We start from the raw sequence: 18,119 nt of genomic DNA on the forward strand, positions 1-18,119 counted from the left end.
GATTAGTTGAGACCATCTGCTTTGAAACTCACAGAAGCCAGCTCCTGCTGGGTGAAGCAAAAAGAAATGATTTTTAAAGAATATAAGGATTTCTTACAGAATTTAAGAGTAGGAATTCATCAGAGAATTAGGAATGCATTAAAAACACAAAGCTAAGGTAGCCCCAAATTCCCTTACCACTGCCCAGCTGGTCTCCCTCTCTCATGGCTCCCCATTCTTTCTTGCTGATTCATTCTCTTACTACTCCAAGGCAAGTAAAAATCAAGACTCTGAGGAATATGTGTGGTTTAGCCAACAACATGCAGTCAGTTCTCTCTATTAAATCCAATTCTTAATATTTAAATGCAAGATTCTGATTCTCCAGCCAAGATCAACAGTGCTCCATCTTGATCTAATCAGAATGGCCATAGGATTGGAGGCCAGATGCTGAAGCTGCTGGATAATGCAAGGGTGAAAGAGTCATAAAAACCATGTGAAGTAAGAGATAACAAGAAATTGGTAGACGGGGGCTGGAGAGACGGCTCGGTGGTTAAGAACATTGACTGTTCTTATAGAAGACCCAGGTTCGAATCCCAGAACCCAAATGGTAGCTAACAACCATCCAAAACTCCAGTTCCAGAGGATCTGACGTCCCCATCTGTCCTCTGCAGGCATTATATGACACAGGTGTACTTACACACAGCAGGCAATACATTCATACACATAAAATAAAAATAAATAAATCAAAATTTTTAAAAAATAAATTGATGTAAGGATTATATCAGGAGCTAAAATAAAAGTAGAGACATAAAAACTGTCAAAGGAAGCCCCTGTACTTGCTGGTTAACAGCACGTGAATGAGAAGTTTAACTTACAGACTTAATAACTGACTCCAAAGAAGATAGTGCTTCAGGTTTAGACTTACTAACTGTGAGGGAAGGTTGAGGCATCCAAAGGGCAGCTCAGAAGAGGTGTTAGACCTCTGATCACAGGCACTTAGAAGGCAGTTCTCCAAAGCACCACCCCCTGGTGTGCTGAGTGCTCAGAACTGAAGGAGGCTAGAAGATATTCGGAAGAAAGCCGCTTTCTGACCTTCCCCTTTTTCTTCCTCCCCAGATTTCTCCCCAGAGCTGACCTAGAAACTCTAACTCCTTGCTCCCAAGTTAAAAATAACAATTAGAAATAGTATACCACCCTTTCTCTATCTTTCTGTGTGACAGATGACCACAAAGAAATTTTAAGGCCTACCTTATCTGATGGTAGATTTCAGCGTCTTGTTCCAGAAGGGCCCATGCCAGGGGCGAATGGATCACTCCATAACTGTGAGGAGAACCCAAACTGATCAGCCTTTTTGACATTCCTCATTCTGTCTATAACTGTTAGATCATGTTCTTTTTGCTCACACACATCTCCACATACCTGCCATGCTTGATTGACACTCTAATCATGAAATTGGATTGTTCCCCATGAGTCTTCATTGTATAAGGCGCCTTGGCCACACAAAAAACTTGTTTGAAAATGTCTATTAAGGGGCTAGCAAGATGGTTCAGCTGGTAAGGGCACTTGTCCACTTGCTGTGCAAGCCTGATGACCTGAGCTTGATCCTGAGATCCCACAAGGTGGCAGAATAGAACCAACTTCTGAAAACTGTCCTCTGAGCCCCACATGCACACCAATGCATGTGCGTACCTGCGCATACACACACACACACACACACACACACACACAACTATCTAAAGTATTTGCTATATCTTTTCTTTTACCCTGTATGTGTTATAGAAATGTTGGTCATGACCTTCACAATAGAAAGAAAAGAATTCACCTCCTCTGTCCCTACAAAACCAAGGCACGGGAGGAAGAAACATAGGCAGAAAGTGGTTATGTAGTCTTTCGCATGAATCAGAGAGCTATTTATAAATTAGTAATAGCTCACACCTGCTCCATGTGGTATAGAAACAGCAGGTCTGGGAACATAAAGTCAAATTAATGAAGGTACCAAACCAGGTGTCTTTGGAAATGTCCTACCAGAGCATACCATCTACCAGAAGTTTTTACTATGGCTTGCCAAAGCCCTTATACTAAGGATTTTGCCTGTGGCCATATACTGGACTGACTTTCATGCCGTTATTTCAATGTTCCCAAACTGTACTAAAGGAAAGAGACGCTGCCCTGTCAATGCCAAAATCTGTCATTCCCATCCGCCCTTACCATTGGATTCCCCAATCCTTTCTTTAGCGACATCTTGATCTACCATAAAACCTATATCTTAAATGTAGTATTTCTTCCTTTTCTTCTCTCTTTGTGACAGCTATGTCACTTGCACTGCTATGTGTTACCCAGTTTGAGTCAAAGTCTCTTGCTTTCAAACAAAGATATAACAATAAAACAAATCAGAGAGACACAAACACAGCACTGTAGACAAAACTCCTCTCTGTCAACTGAAATTGGCCATTTGAAGTTTCCTACTGAAAATTCTTGCTGACTAAGAGTCATCAGGAGTAATTTGCTTGCTTCCAGTGACTGAGCACATCAGGCCACACTAAAAATATGAGCGTGACACATTCAAGTATATTGACCACACTGATTTATTGTGTTCATGTTTGGCTCTCATCAGTTTCCTAAAGAAAATGAATTATGCTATTACAAGTTTATTTTAAGTAATGAGGAAACTGAGTCACTGAGGTTGAAGAAACTGTTTGTGTTCAACCACTAGAAAGTGAGTAAATCTGCATTATTTCCAGACCTTAATAGAACACTGATAACCACATGTTAATCATTACGGAACTGCTTTAATATCAAGCAGTAGAATATCTTTTCCAAAAATAACTTTGCAGGGTTGGAGAGGTGGCTCAGCAGTTAAGAACATTGGTTGTTCTTGCAGAAGACCCAGGTTAGAATCCCAACAGTCATATGGCAGCTAACAACTGTCTGTAACTCCAGTCCCAGGGAATCTGACAGCCTCTTCTGACCTCCGCAGGCATTGCACGACATGGGTGCACTTACCTACATGCAGGCAATACACACACATAATTTTTTTTTTTTTTGGTCTTTTTGAGACAGGGTTTCCTGTAGCACCAGCTGTCCTGGAACTCACTATGTAGACCAGGCTGGCCTTGAACTCACCGAGATCCGCACATGTGTAGGCCTCAGTGTATGTACATGCAACATTTGTGTGCAGGTGCCTGCAGAGGTCAGAAGAGGGCATCATAATCCCATGAAACAGGAGTTACAAGCAGTGTGAATTGCCTGACGTGGATGCCGGGCACTGAACTTATATCCACTGAGTGAGCCACCTCTCCAGCCCCAAGAATGTTTTATTCAGTCACAATGAACAAATTGTTTTAACACAAGGAACACAATACTCGGCTTTGTTATGTTCTATGAAAACAGAACTGAATTTACCAAAATGTTTGCAAGCAGCATTTGTCTAAAATATCCCTAAATCTAATAAATGAGACAATGTAAAAGTATTCCCTTTAATTCCTCTTGATGGAGCTAACTGGTTACACTATTTTATAATGTGATCACCCTTTTTGTACTCAAAAGGCCTCCTAGTCAGTGTTTGATAAGCTCTTATTGACTTTTATTATTCTCTTTTGTTTTCAGCAAATTATCTTGTCAAAGACCTAATTGCTGAAATTCTGCATTTATGTGCAAACGACCAGCTTTCCCCCAAAGAGTATCTTCTAAGTCTGTGTGGTTCTGAAGAATTTTTGCAGTTGTAAGTATCTTATTAAAGTCCATTTTGATTGCTATGATTCATAAGTATTCAGCAAGATTTTGTTTTATTGTAAATAGACATTTTATAAGCATTATATTCTATTTGTAGACGGCGAGGATATATTGTGACTTGAATGTGAGACATCCCCAGTGGGCTTGTGTGTTTGAGTGCTTGGCACCCAGCTAGTGGCGCTGTCTTGAGACGTTTTGGAACTTCTAAGATGTGGTGCATAATTGAAGGACGTGAGCCACGAGGGGGCCGGCTTTTGAGGGATTTTTTTAGTTTCCCACAGCAAACCACTTATTTCAGTCCCTTAGAGACCAGTCTTGAAAATATAATACATCTAAGGATAGATAGATTGCTCTGAGGTAGAGCACTAAAGACTAAAAGTTCGAATAAAGCATTTTGCCATTTATAGTTTTCTTTTGTAATTCTACAAAAATATAAAGATGTGTAAAAATCTCATGAGAGTTAAAATGAATTTCTTTTGAGAGTTCCATGTTGCCATTCTAAATATCTTGTAAGCAAATTGCTAAGTCTCATGAAATACTTAACAGAAATTTCCACCTTCTAGTATGCAATGTTAATGTGAATGACTTTTGAGACAAATAATTTTACTTTTTTGTGTTGAATAATAATACTTTTTGAGCCTGCAAAATTTTTGTTACACTAGGCAACATATGCTTCTAACATTATATTCAATTAATTCAGGAAAAGCATTTTAATTCATTTAATCTTATTATGCCTGTGTGTTAAAACTGGTTTTTTGAATATGCAAGTCAAAATTCACACCTGAACTATGATGCCAAAACATAAGATACAAAGATTGTGAAACATTATCAAATATTTGCACTAAATTTTGGCAGTAGAAAGTATAATCCAGGAATCTGTAGCAATAAAGAAATAGAAAATTGAGAATGTGTAATGAGGAGATGTTATTTGCAAGGGACATCAAGAACTCTTTCAGATAAATAGAGCATTCACATATAACTCAATTGTTTACTGGTGAAAATTCTGTACAGAATACCTTACACTTTCTCTTGTTAATATGAAATCTATTATGAACAACAAAGTGGAAGTCTTTCAATGTTTTCATAGTAATTTCATTGCATTAAAACTTTAGTTAATTAGGTTTGGCTAACAAGGAAGTTACCAAGTATTAGTATAAGTTAGTTACCTTCATTAACTGGCTAAAAGGAAAAAAAAAAAATATTACTATTCTTTCTAATATCTAAAGAAACATACGTAAGGCATCCAGGTTTCCAGTTTATTACTATTTAATTTGTCCATAAAATATGCCCTCAAAACTATAGAAATCCGTTTATAAAATCTTCCATAAGGAGATGAGGAGGTGGGTCAGTGGGTGAAATATTCACTGTCCAAACTTCAGTTTAGATCCCTAGTGCCTATGCAAAGCCTGTTACTCCAAAACGGAGGGCAAAATAAGGGGCTCTTGGGGGATCAGTGGCCATCAGTTGAGCTGAAAGGTGAGCTCCAGGGCCAATGAAAGATCCTGTTTCAAAAAGTAATGTGGAGAGTGATTAAGGACAACATCTAGCCTTTACCTCAGGCACTCATGCCTGTCAGCATGGGTGATCACACATGCATCTACATGTACACATACATAAAGGTATGAAATAAAATTTCCTATAGAGGGAACACATGTAGTAAGTTGATTATGCAGTAATTTGTTCTTTAGACTTTTATACTTAACTGATGTTCATCTGGAATGTTAGCAAAGGCTGCAGTGATAACAACAGCAACTATCACTTATTAAGTACTAACCTCAAGTTGGGTGGACATTTAAATCTCGTAACATGTATTTGAGATAGTTACTATATTACTCCCTGCTTTTCAGGTGGAAATACTTGGGCTTTCTCCAAGGTCATAGGAAATCATAATAAAGTCTACATTCAAAGTTTGCATTAGCTTGACCTTCACTACAAAACAGCACTGCAAAAGCACTTGATTGAGATACAGGAAAGAGACAATGGTTCTTTATGCTGCAGTGTTGGGGGGAAATACAGCCAGTTTTGTAGGGGTTGGTGAGGGTAGAGGCACAGGGATCACAATCATGCTTTCCAACACTACTGAGAGTGACACAGGTGTAAATTTAGGCCAGTGAATGAAAATACACAGATGGCTCCTGTACAATCTTCTGACATCTTCTGGGCTGAGTGTGAGCATCATCTCACCAACACTATACACCAACTGCCTGTAGATCAGAGGACAGAGAAGACAGAGGATAGACTAAGAAGTGTCACTGTGTAGTGGAAAAAAATCTTAACAGACAGAATATATAAAATGCACTTAGGATTTATTTTTACACGATATCAACAGACATAAAGCAGGATCAAGAATGTGAACAGCAATTCAAATAGACCAGAATATTGAAAGAGTTTGACTTAATGAATAACAAACATGAAATTAAAACAAGAAAACATCATGCATTTCCTAACAAATTGTTAGAATGCTCATGATGAAATATAGTAAGAAAACAGACATTAACTAGGCAGCTGCTGGGATAGAAATGGATGCAGAGGGAACTGAGGGGAATTTTATCAAAAATGCATCAAAAGCCTTTATAACGTCTATAATCTGTTTCAACAATTGTGCTTCTATAGCTACTGCTGTTGTTGTTTAGGCCAAATCTCATGTATTGCAGGCTCCCCTCAAACTTGCTATGTAGCAGGGGATTTCCTTTAACTTCTGATCCTCCGACTGACACTTCCCAAACACTAGGACCTAGACATGCCCACCATGCCTACTTTATGAGGTACTGAAGACTATACCCAGGGTTTCATACATATCAGGCAAGCACTGTACCAACAGAGCTATATCCCAACCCCTTTTTCCCCCCAACTCTTTCTAAGGAAAACTTATACCAAAACAATTACATATAATTATATTTGGTATAGCCTGGCATTACATGGTTTTAAAAACAAATCTGGATTACCAATACTACTCCAAAATAGAAGAAACATAGATCATGAAATATAACTTAATGAAAGTAAGTAATTGATGCATACATGTTTTTAAAGCTATAATATCATATGTCTTGATATAAAAAATTTGTTAAGATAAAGACATAAATTTTCAAAGCATGTTTTAAGATGTTTTGAATTTTTTTGAAAAATTACATTTTTACCTTAAAAAACATGAAATCTTATGTTAGATTACCTACACATTGAAAAAAACTACAATACATATGATATTTACTAATTTTTATTTGTTTCTATAACTTTTATCAAGAAATTAAGAAAGAATTGATTTTTGCTGAGGAAAAAGCCCTTAAATGGCAATATGGCTCATAATGCATGTTTTAAAAGCCCTAGAGCCCAGAACAGTGGTGCTTTTCCATCACCTCAGTACTCAGGAAGCTAAAGCATGAAGATCATGAGTTCTAAGGAAGTCTGAACTACATAGCAAGACCCTGTCATACACAAACAAAAAGCATTAAAAAGAATTAGGAGTGCTGGAGAGATTGGCTATGAGCACACAGCACTTGCAGAGGACTTCAGTTCCTAACACCCACTTCCAGCTGCTCACAACTGCCTATAATTCCAGCTCTTGGGATCAGATGCCCTCTTCTGGTCTCCATGTGCATTTGAGTTCATGTGCACAAACACACATACAGACATCACACACACACACACACACACACACACACACACACACATACATACATATACACAGAGACACACAGAGTAAAGAATAAAACAAAATATTTTAAAAGGAATTAATAGACTACTGTTATTGAACATATGAAAGACTGATAGGGCCAGAAACAAAGGAACTGCCAGGGACCACACAGGAAGTGTGACGTTCACAAGGCACTGAAGAGGTGGGATTTACAGAACTTGGTGACTGACAGTGTGATACTGTGAAATGCAGGCACAGAAAATGATGCCCAGGTTCCATGGTGACTTGGTGACAGCACAGCTATGGGGGAAACAGAAGTTTAGAGGATGCAAAGTGATCAATCAATTTGGAGACATGTTGAGTGTTTCAATGTTGAATGTATCCAGTATGTAGAAAATGGATCTGATTTTAGGAAAACAAGAATAAGCTGGGGAGTCATTTTTAATTCATAATATTTGACTAATAAAACAGTGCCTATATTTGTCATGTGTAACATGCTGTTTTGAAAAGCACATGTTGCTGAATGTCTACATCAGTCTGGGATATTGCCTCTCATACTTACGATCTGTTGCCTTATGAGAACCATTGATTTTTAAGAAGTGAAATCACATAGAAAAGTGACAAAAGACCGTGAGGTCATTGAGAGCAAGAAGAAGGGGAAAGAAAAAAGGAAACAGAAAAAAGCCACTCACATGGTAGAACAGCCTGGAAAACGCAATGAAAGAGAAAGTTTAAAATGACATCAAGTGAAGGAAATAAATATTAGATGAAAATGGAAAGATCGCATTAAGTTTGTTGATCTGGAAGCTACTGTTGGCAGAAGAAGCAGTACGGTGAGTAAGTGCTCAGAGAAAAGCAAGATTGCACTGAGCTCCTAAGAAGGTAGGGTAAGAAGGGGGAATGTGTGTGCAGAGCGCTGCCCCAGAAACAAGGTGAAGGGAAAAAGCCAGGAACAGGGGGCTTAGATGCTAAAAGGAATTTGGAGATTTGGTGAACGTGTGTGTGTCTGTCTGTGTGTGTGTACATATATATATATATATGTATATATATTTGAAATATATTTTGCATATACATATTTGAAATAAATACTTGAATATATTTTTAAATGCACATATGCTGAAAATAAAGGGCAAAAGCAAAGGAAAGATTAAAGGCAAAAGAGACATTGTGCATCAAATGGCAGGAGGAGACTATAGGTGGGATGCAAAAGACAGAGGAGGATGGTAGAAGCTTTCAGAAGGGAAATTTGCCTGCCCAGTAAGAAAGATTAGTAGTTCTAACAAATGAACAGAAGGAATTATATGCAGTTTAACATTCATAAGAATAAGTATGCTTTTGGAAAACAGGAACTTTACGAAATTAGGAAAGATTAAAGAAAGCAGAAATCAGACAAATGATAACAGTGAAACGGGAATGAAATTTACTTCCTTATGGCTAGAATTTTCACATTTTTATTCCATTCAGCTTCATATAGGAAAAAACATTATTATTCTGATCTTACTGTGGTAAAACTAAGGAAAATGAAATGAATTAACAGAAATGCTCACTTTAGAATACGCTCCTGTCTCTCACTGTTAAAATGGTATATTAAATACTTGCTAACAACCAAGATTTCAGGAGATAACTAAAGTGGGGAAAATATTTTTTTACCTATCTCTGGATAATGGCTGAGGTGCCTATATCAAGAGAGATTAACAAGATATGAACATGAAAATATATTATACATAAGTGTGCAGGTCTGCACAGATGAATACTCAAAGAAACAGGGATGCCTGCGTGTTTTATGCTTAGGTTTTAGGAAGACTGGGTAGTAAGAAGGAATGTGCGTTAAAGGATGAACTCAGGACATCAAACAGGACATGCCAAGGACGGCTTGTTCCTTCCATCTCTTCCTGGACTCACTGTATCTTTGGAGACACACTATTCCTTTCCTAGGGGGACAGGGGGCACCTCTGGCTTCAAGTGCCCATGACTGGATTTAGGGGAGAAGGACAATGGGAAGGTAGGGGGACTTTTCTTCTTCTGTCTTGAGAAATGAATATGTCCTGAAAATCAAGCCCTCAGTCATTCCACTTAAAGTGCTGATGATCAGGACACTTTGTGCAGTTTTGTTGATGCATATTTGTGATTTCATTGAGTTCTCCCATTTTTATCAGTGTTGATAAAGGCATATGCAAAACTCAGACGAAGGGGTAAGGATAAATAAACATGACTATGGGATGATGACGTATGTATGTATGTGTGTGTGTGTGTTACACAGGATTGTATAGGCATATTCCACATATATTTACATTCACACTGATATCTTAACAGTGCCCCCCAACTCCAGTATACAGTGCAAGTCACCTAAGGACCTTGCTTAAAAACAGGACGCTTTAATTGGCATGGACTGGATTAAGAATATGCATTTGAAATAGGTTTCTGGTGATGCCCAGACAACTGGTCCACAGTCCGCATTTCAAGTAGCAGGTGCCACAGGCTAATTAGACTCTCCTGAAGGTAAACAACTACTTTTCTGAAGCAGTATATTACATGGAAATAAAATATAATCAGCAAGAACCTAGATATTTATAACTCACAGCACATTGTAAAATCAAAAGAACTTCCATAGTGAACCCAAATTCAAATTATTTTTCATAAAACAGCCATACTGTTTTCCAACTTATTTTGTGGTCATCTTTAGTATCATAAATTTTCTTTCAATTAAAATATTCCATGACTCCTCTCTCCTTCCCTTTTCTGCTTCCCTCCTCTCCCTTCTTCTCCCCCTTCTCCCCCTCCTCTTTCCTTCTCCTTTCTTGCTCATCTCCCTATTAAAGGTATCTCTAAATAACAGGCACTTATTTTAACATCATCTGTCCATAACTCTTAAAACTGGGAAGTTTTCTAACCTCCACCACCTGGATCTCCTTCATATTTACCAGGGGGTACCAACACATCAAACACACTCATTGACTAGGTGAATCTTCTCTTGGAGAACAGAATCAAAACCTGTTTTGCAACAAGATCTTTGGGATTTTATCTCATGCTGTATTATGAACAGACAGTATATTCAAAAATTAGAAACTTCATCAGTTTTATCAAAATCTCTTGCAAGCATCACATAAATCTGTCAGGAATATGAAGTGTGGCAACCAGAGCAAAGTAACATCAGAATGAATTAGATAAACAATTCAAAATAGAAATCATTTGGTTTGTTCAAAAAACATTAAAGTCTTCCAGCTTCTTTCTGTTGCTTGGGCCCCAATACAAGCCCTGTGGAAAGAGACCTCCATGGTGATCCACGGTGATCCCAATTGACAGGGTCTCCACCCAGCAGAGTGGCACCATCTGACTCAACAGCTGCAGGCTGAAGACAGAATGGCATATTGGGCTTACCCTTGGGTGCAGCACAGACATAGAGAATTGGTGGTCAGAAAATTATTTCCTACAGTTCTTACATCTGTCTTCCCTCTGGAGTAATGACAGCTGTAACTTCTCTTTGACTTAAAATACCCCATATATGTTTTTCATCATACATTTTTATAATATGTGAAGATTGTTACTGCCTCATAATTTTAACCCCAAGTCTATAGGCCAAGCACCATTAGCAATGAAGGATTTTCTTACCCCAATCTCTGTGATTTAAGAAATTTCTCTCAAAACTTTGTGATTTTACTTTCTAAGTCAACTTTAAAAATAATCCTCCGTAGCAACCACTACGTGAAACAGTAAAATTGACTGTATTTAAAAGCTTTTGCTGGATAAATTATGACTGCTTTCTCAGTAGGAAGCCAGTAGTGCCCCCTACAAAACTGAATATGCTTTCAAAAATATTCTATGGTCATATCTATGGTCATATCTTTGTCTCCCTGATTTAAACAAAGAAAAAATAAAAGCATCATTTATTATTAATTGACAGGTGTTGCAATTCTAATATCTGACAAAATAGACTTAAAATTAAAACTAATCAGAAGAGATAAAGAGGGTTACTTCATTCTGATCAAAGGAACAATTGACCAAGAAGATAATGCAATCATGAACATATATGCATCAAAATCTGGTGCACCTAATTTCTTAAAAAACAGTACTCCAGAACTATAAAACACAGATTAACCCCAACACCGTAATAGTAGGTAACGTCAATACCCCACTATCTTCAATAGACAGCTTAACTGGACAAAGAATAAACAGAAAGATATCTGAATTAAATGACATCTTACATGAAATGGACCTAACAAACATCTGCAGACTAGTGCACCCAACCACCAAAGAATAACATTTCTACTCAGCAGTCCTTGCAAGTTATTCTAAAACTGACCACATGCTGGGACACAAAAAATATTAATCTCAATCAGTACCAAAAAGTTGAAATAATTCCATGTGTCCTATCAGACCACAGTGCAATAAAGCTTATCATCAACAGCAAGAGAAGCTCTAGTAAGTACACAAGCTCATGGAGGTTAAACACACTCCTGAATGGCGAATGGGTCAAAGAAGAAATTAAGAAAGAAATGAAAGTATTCCTGGAACTAAATGAAACTGAAAACACAACACAACAAAACCTCTGGGATACTTTTAAAGCAGTCCTAAGATGGAAGTTTATAGCTCTTAGTGCCTACATTAAAAAATCAGAAAGAGCACATATAAATATATGCAGTACAATGCAAGATTCTGGAAAGGCAAGAACAAACTAACCCAAAACCTAATAGATGAAAAGAAATAACAAAAATCAGAGCATAAATTAATGAAATAGAAACAAAGAAAATAATACAAAAGAAATCAATGAATCTAAGAACTAGTTCCTTGAAAAGTTAAATAAAATAGACCCTTAGCACAATTAACCAAAAAAAAGAACGAGCTCAAAGTAACAGAATTAGAGACAAAAGGCAAACATCACAGCAAACACCAAACAAACAAACAAAAATCCAGAACATTGTAAGGGAATACTTTCAAAAATTTATACTCCACTAAATTTGAAAATTTAAAGACATGTATAAATTCCTAAGGTCGTGGACAAAACCAAATTTAATCCAAGAAGAGATCAACAGCTTAAACAGGCCCATAACAAATAAGGAAATTAAAAGAGTAATGTAAAACCTCCCTACTAAATAAAGCCCAGGCCCATATGGATTCACAGCAGAATTCTACCAGACATTCAAAGATCTACAATCAATTCTGCTTAAATTATTCAAAAAGATAGAAACAGAGGGAGAACTCCCAAATTCCTTCTATGAAGTCAGTATCACTTTAATACCAAAACCAAGTAAAGACTCAACAAAAAAGAAAACTATAGGCCAATATGCTTAATGTCAAAAAATGTTTTATAAAATATTTTTAATGAAAGAAAAAAAATCTCAGAGTAATTAAAAACTTCACTTTGAGAAAGTCATATATTTTTTTTCATTTAAATTAAGGTGTCAACATCTACCTGTTTGTCTATCACCAGACTTGATTAGATTGGTGTTATGGATCAGAGTCCCCTTTCTCTCTCCTGACCCTTCTCAATAAAAATATGTCCCATTTAAAAATTAAATACCATCAGGTTTGGTGGCTCACTTGGGACATGGATGTAGGAGGATCAGGAGTTCAAGATCATCCTCAGCTGCATAGCAAGTTCAAGGCCATCTTAGGCTACATGAGACTTTTTCTTAAAAAAAATTAAATCACTTTAGTTATATTTTAAAACAATCTTTAGAAACTTTCTCTTTAAAAATACTTTCAGTTAACCTTTTGATAATTTATAGGAGTTTGACTACTAAACACTTGAGTGTGAGCTATAATTATATTCAAAGTGAAAATCAAACCTGTAATCACCACTGGAGATTAAGTAAAACAATATGTCATGCTCACAGGCAGTTAAAACTGGTTTGTATATGTGCCAGGGGTATGTATCTTTTTGTTTCTCAATAGAATTAAGGATTTTGTCTTGCAAACAAACAAATTGATTATGTGTACTGTGTTTAAAACCTGTAGCTTCCAGTTCTAGAGTTGGTTCTGACTACCGTTAGAACTCTTTTTGAGCAGTCCCCCACTTATAGAATCCCAGAGCCTTGCAAGAAAATAGAAAGGAACAGGGTGTCGCTGAACACTTTCTCACACAACACAGAAAGTGATTTCTTGCTCAGCCTCCTGGTAAGAGGATCATGGGCTGCTTCCATTTTAGCTTCTCATTTATAGGATTTGCCTAAAACTTTAAAAAATTAACTGTAGTGCATGTTTCCAACAATTACCTAACAACAACAAAAGTAACAAAAGTAACACACCACACAAACTTGCATTTGATTCTCAATCAGTGACTCTGAACAAGAATACGTGTGGGTTTCTGTTATTCATACATCCTACATGTAAAGACTGTAGTGTATTTTAACCCTGGGTTTTCTAAAGCAGTGAATTAAACAAAGCGTCATTGATGAGAAAACTTGACAAATGGAGCCACAAACCTTTTCCAGGGTATTTTCAAGAAGACATGGAAGATCAGCTCTGAATTTAGCTACACAGTTTAATTATAATTACCAATATGTAGATATTGAGTAATTTTTATTATTTAAAAGCACCATTTACCAAAGCTAATAATTGTTAAATCCCCTTGCCAACATTCAATTAGTTGATGTGAACATTAACTAATATTCTGCTTTCTTTAAACCAAACGGTTTGCTACAGAATTTTGTACTCCATAGTAATTCAAATTCTCCAGCATCACCTTGGTAAAGCTTGAAATGCTATTTTAACTTTAGTTTTGGGGTGTTTTATATTAGTAAGGTCTACAGACTATCCTCTCCTGTAGGTTTTGCTGGAAATCATGTAACCTTGACATGGAATCAAATCTCTCTGATCTCCTGGGATGGTGGCTGCATTACAACTTTATACTCTATGTCACCAAAAGATCTCTGAGGTTCCCACTACATATTTTTGCAGAAGACATAACACATCAGCATTATGTGTTTCTTATTGATACTTCGCCTTAGTTAACTTCATATATATGGATTGCTTTACTAGTACTTGTGTCTGCAGAGATGAAAATAGCAAAGGTATTGCAAAGGACTTATAGTTCTCCTAGATTAAAAATTTCAAATTAAATTATTCAATTTATTGTTATGCTAAATATAGTATACAAGCTCTATGGGGAAAAAGGATACAACCATGTTGACACTAGGACTGGAGGGAATAGGAAAATAAGGCATTTGAGCAGAAACTCCTAGATCTGGTTGGTCCACTTTCCTCTTGAGTAACAGCTGTTGGTATCAACTTATACCCCAAGGGGGTGTCTGTGTTCAGAACCATTACTGCCCTCCACTACTATCTCATGTCTCTCTAAGAAGTTTAACGTTGACTATTCATTGTTCCCCCTACAGTGGAAATAACAATTTTAAAAAAGCATTGGTTTACAGAAACAATGTATCCCTGGTGTTTATCTGTGTTCAGCCAGGAAGACAAAAATCCTTACTAGAAGCAAGTGAAGGGAGTAAGAGTTCAGTGGACTTACAGTGCTAGGGAGAACTGTCCATCTAGGCAGAGAAGTGATGACGTGGGGGTAGTAGGGAGAGGCGGTTGATACTGTCGTATCTGCAGTTAGAAATAGGAGAGCATGCTTGCTTTCTGCAGTCCAGGACCCTGCATTTAGAATGGTCTTCCCACTTCACCTAACTAAGCTAGAAAATCCCTCTGTCATGGCCAGAGACCTGTCTCTTCCGCGATTCTAGATTGAGTCGTGTTAACAATCAATATTAACCATCACCTTAACATTTTAAATTTTTGCTATATTCACCTTATATAACTGACTTACATAAAGTAAGAGTTAAAAGTTCAGATAAACTGCTGATTCTTCTTAAAGAAATTTTTCAAAAGAGGTCCGCAATTCTGGCTCTCAGTATTTATAACATCATATGATAATAATTTTTCCTATATTATATTACAATCTCACAGTACATATGTGGACTATTCTTTTGGGGGATACTGGGCTTGAACCCAGAGCATTTTGAATGCTGGCCAGCCACTTTGCCACTGAGTGGTATCCCTGTACTGGACTGTTTCTTTCATAGGACAAAAACATTTAGCCAAAAAGGTTGGTTTGCGCCTCCCAGCATTTTGGGAGGCTGAGGCAGGAGAATTGCCATGAATTTGAGATTTGCCTGGGCTACAAATTGTCTCAAAATAACAAGCAGCAAAAAAATAAACATTTGAAACATCCTATTGTCCTATAAAACAATTATGTGTGTGTGTGTGTGTGTGTGTGTATTTCAAAGAAAGATCACTTGTAAATATGGGTTTGCAAGGTACACCCACAGTGATAAAGAATAATATCTGGAAGCTCTACATTCGTTAGAATTCTTTTTCCACATAAGACACATGTATTTGCATATCATTTGATAATATATTTATTATTTTCTATTTACTTAAATATCATGCCATAAAGTGCTTTCAAAACATGAGCTATTTATGAGTAGGAAATGGAGGTAATTATGTACAAATGTTTAACCTTTCAGTGTTCACCTTCAATGATATGCACATGAAAAATGGTCCCTAAGACAGTTCGTACAGATAACTGGAATCAAACACATGGGGAAAGAACAAATAATAAATGAGCATAAATCTTGATATTCTAGTAAATATGAAAAAGAAAAAAATAAACTTTTAATTCAACACATGAAAATTTATACATGATTATTAAAATGTATGCAAAATACCCATATTTAAAATCTAGGTATCCAGTGTGAAATAGGTTATTTTGGTGTTCATACTATAAGATTGTTGGTACCTCTAGCCTGGCCTGTTCACACTGTAAAGCTTCTGATACCTGTAGCCTGGCCTGTTCACATTGTAAGGCTTCTGATACCTGTAGCCTGACCTGTTCACATTATAAGTCTTCTGATACCTGTAGACTGGCTTGTTCACACTGTAAGGCTGTTGATACCTATAGACTGCCCTGTTCTCATCAGACTCAAGCCTTTCTCTCTGTACTGCCCATGGCTGTGGGCTATCTATTCATTTCTCCTTCTCTTTCTCCAGTGAGTTTTCTGCCTGTCCTTTCTGACATCGAAAGACCTCCCACACAGATGGCCTTCCCATGCCTCCATTATGAAATGCATTCCACATGTCACTCTTTTCTGTCCTTCAATGTTTCCCCAAATTCCTTTTTTTTCATTTACTCTAGCCTAGTGTGATGCAATAAAAATGTCATATGATTTTTAACATTTTTAAGAGTTCTCCACACTTCTTTCCATAGTGGTTGAACAAGTTGGCACCACCACCAACAGTGGATGACCATTTCCCTTTCCCCACATCCTCTGCAACATTTGGTATCATTTGTTATCTTGATCTTACCCAGTCTGGCTGGGGTAAGATAAAATCTTCAAGTGGTTTTAATTTTAATTTCCCTAATTACTAGTGATGTTAAACTCCTTTTAAGATTCTTCTTAGCCATCTTTATTTTTTCTTTTGAAAACTCTCTTTTCAGCTCCTTAGCCCATCATTTAATTGGGTTACTTCCTTTCTTGATTCTCAAGAGAGGTGGGACCATAGGAGAAGGGTATTAGTAAGGGAGAAATGGGGAAAATGGGGGCACCATAAATGAGGACACCATGGTGGAAGGGTTAGACAATGCGAGAGATAAATAATGCCTAGCTAGTTTTAAAAAACCAGAGGGAACCATATTAGTCCAACAACCTACTGACAAATTATAAATACAACTAGATCAAGGAATATAATATCTGTCTAGGAAGGTTTATCTGAGAACATTTGGTCCTTGTCCAAGCTTTATCTACATAGCACATGGTAATTACAAGTACCAAACTGGTGGAACTAAACTTCTTGGATATTTAACAGATATACTTTGAGGCCTATACTAATTTGGTCAGAGGGACATAAAGGACAGTTTTGGCTCCTTGCCCTCCTAGGTCGACTAAGCTCCAGGGGACTAGGAACATCTCTCAAAATTTCTGTAACTGTGGTGGGTCACCTGTCCTCTTGATCAAGGAGGCCAAGGAGACCCCAGCAGATGGAATTGAATCTGTATCCAGTCTACAAAGAGGAGGGTCAACACAGAGGAAACATTTCCTTCATGCTTCCAAGTGAAGCCAGCCACGGTCTAGTAGGACCTTTGACTTATCTTCACATAGGCAGAACTGGTAAAAGAATGGAGCCAGGGGCTCCTCCCAAGCCCATGTGACCCCTGAGGAACAGATGCTTAACTGGCCTTAAGAGTAAAAATAAATTGGTTTACCTAAGCCAACTACAGAGTCTGAAATACCCAAAAGGAAAGTATAACCAAAGATTAAAGGGGTCAATATAATTTTTTAAGAGTCCATATGTATAGGTAAAGGCTACATAACAAGAAACAATGCCAGACAGGAGATACCTTCCTTTGAATTGTTGGCCAGGGTGGCCCAAGATACTCCCAGACAGTAACCCAGCATAGAACTGGGAAAATGAACAGCAGACCCCAATCTTATCTAAAGGAATATTGACAACTGATTGCTGCTAGATGAGGAACAGCTGATCTTCCTAAAACAAGGATCTCTAGATAGGCTGACTAGATTCAGTGGATGGACAAGCACTGGGGAGCGGCTCGAGTGCTGACAACACAGTGGAAAATAACAGGGATGACAGAGTATATGGGTTCTAGTGGGGACGGGGGGGGGCTATGAAAGGGTGTTCTTTGGGAAGTGGGTATATAGATGAATAAGATTGTTTGAGGTGTTCTGTATGACAGATGCACAAAAAAACATTTTTTTTTAAAAAAAGACATATTTGAGGAGGAAGCACAAAAATTTACCTCATGTTAAATAGTAGAGGGGAT

General features: G+C 37.3%; 1 protein-coding gene across 4 annotated transcripts in view; it reads left to right on the forward strand.

The window, feature by feature from the left end:
• Pik3c2g (phosphatidylinositol-4-phosphate 3-kinase catalytic subunit type 2 gamma) overlaps positions 1-18,119 on the forward strand; it is a 402,869-nt gene that overhangs the window by 59,729 nt on the left and 325,021 nt on the right. For all 4 annotated transcript variants that reach the window (XM_029563391.1, XM_029563392.1, XM_029563394.1 and 1 more), the window contains exon 5: positions 3,586-3,700. In XM_029563391.1, coding sequence (XP_029419251.1) covers positions 3,586-3,700 — 115 coding nt within the window. The remainder of the gene's footprint in view (positions 1-3,585; positions 3,701-18,119) is intronic.

This window comes from Nannospalax galili, unplaced genomic scaffold, assembly GCF_000622305.1.
Source record: "Nannospalax galili isolate Female #2095 unplaced genomic scaffold, S.galili_v1.0 scaffold1230, whole genome shotgun sequence".
Taxonomy (NCBI): domain Eukaryota; kingdom Metazoa; phylum Chordata; class Mammalia; order Rodentia; family Spalacidae; genus Nannospalax; species Nannospalax galili.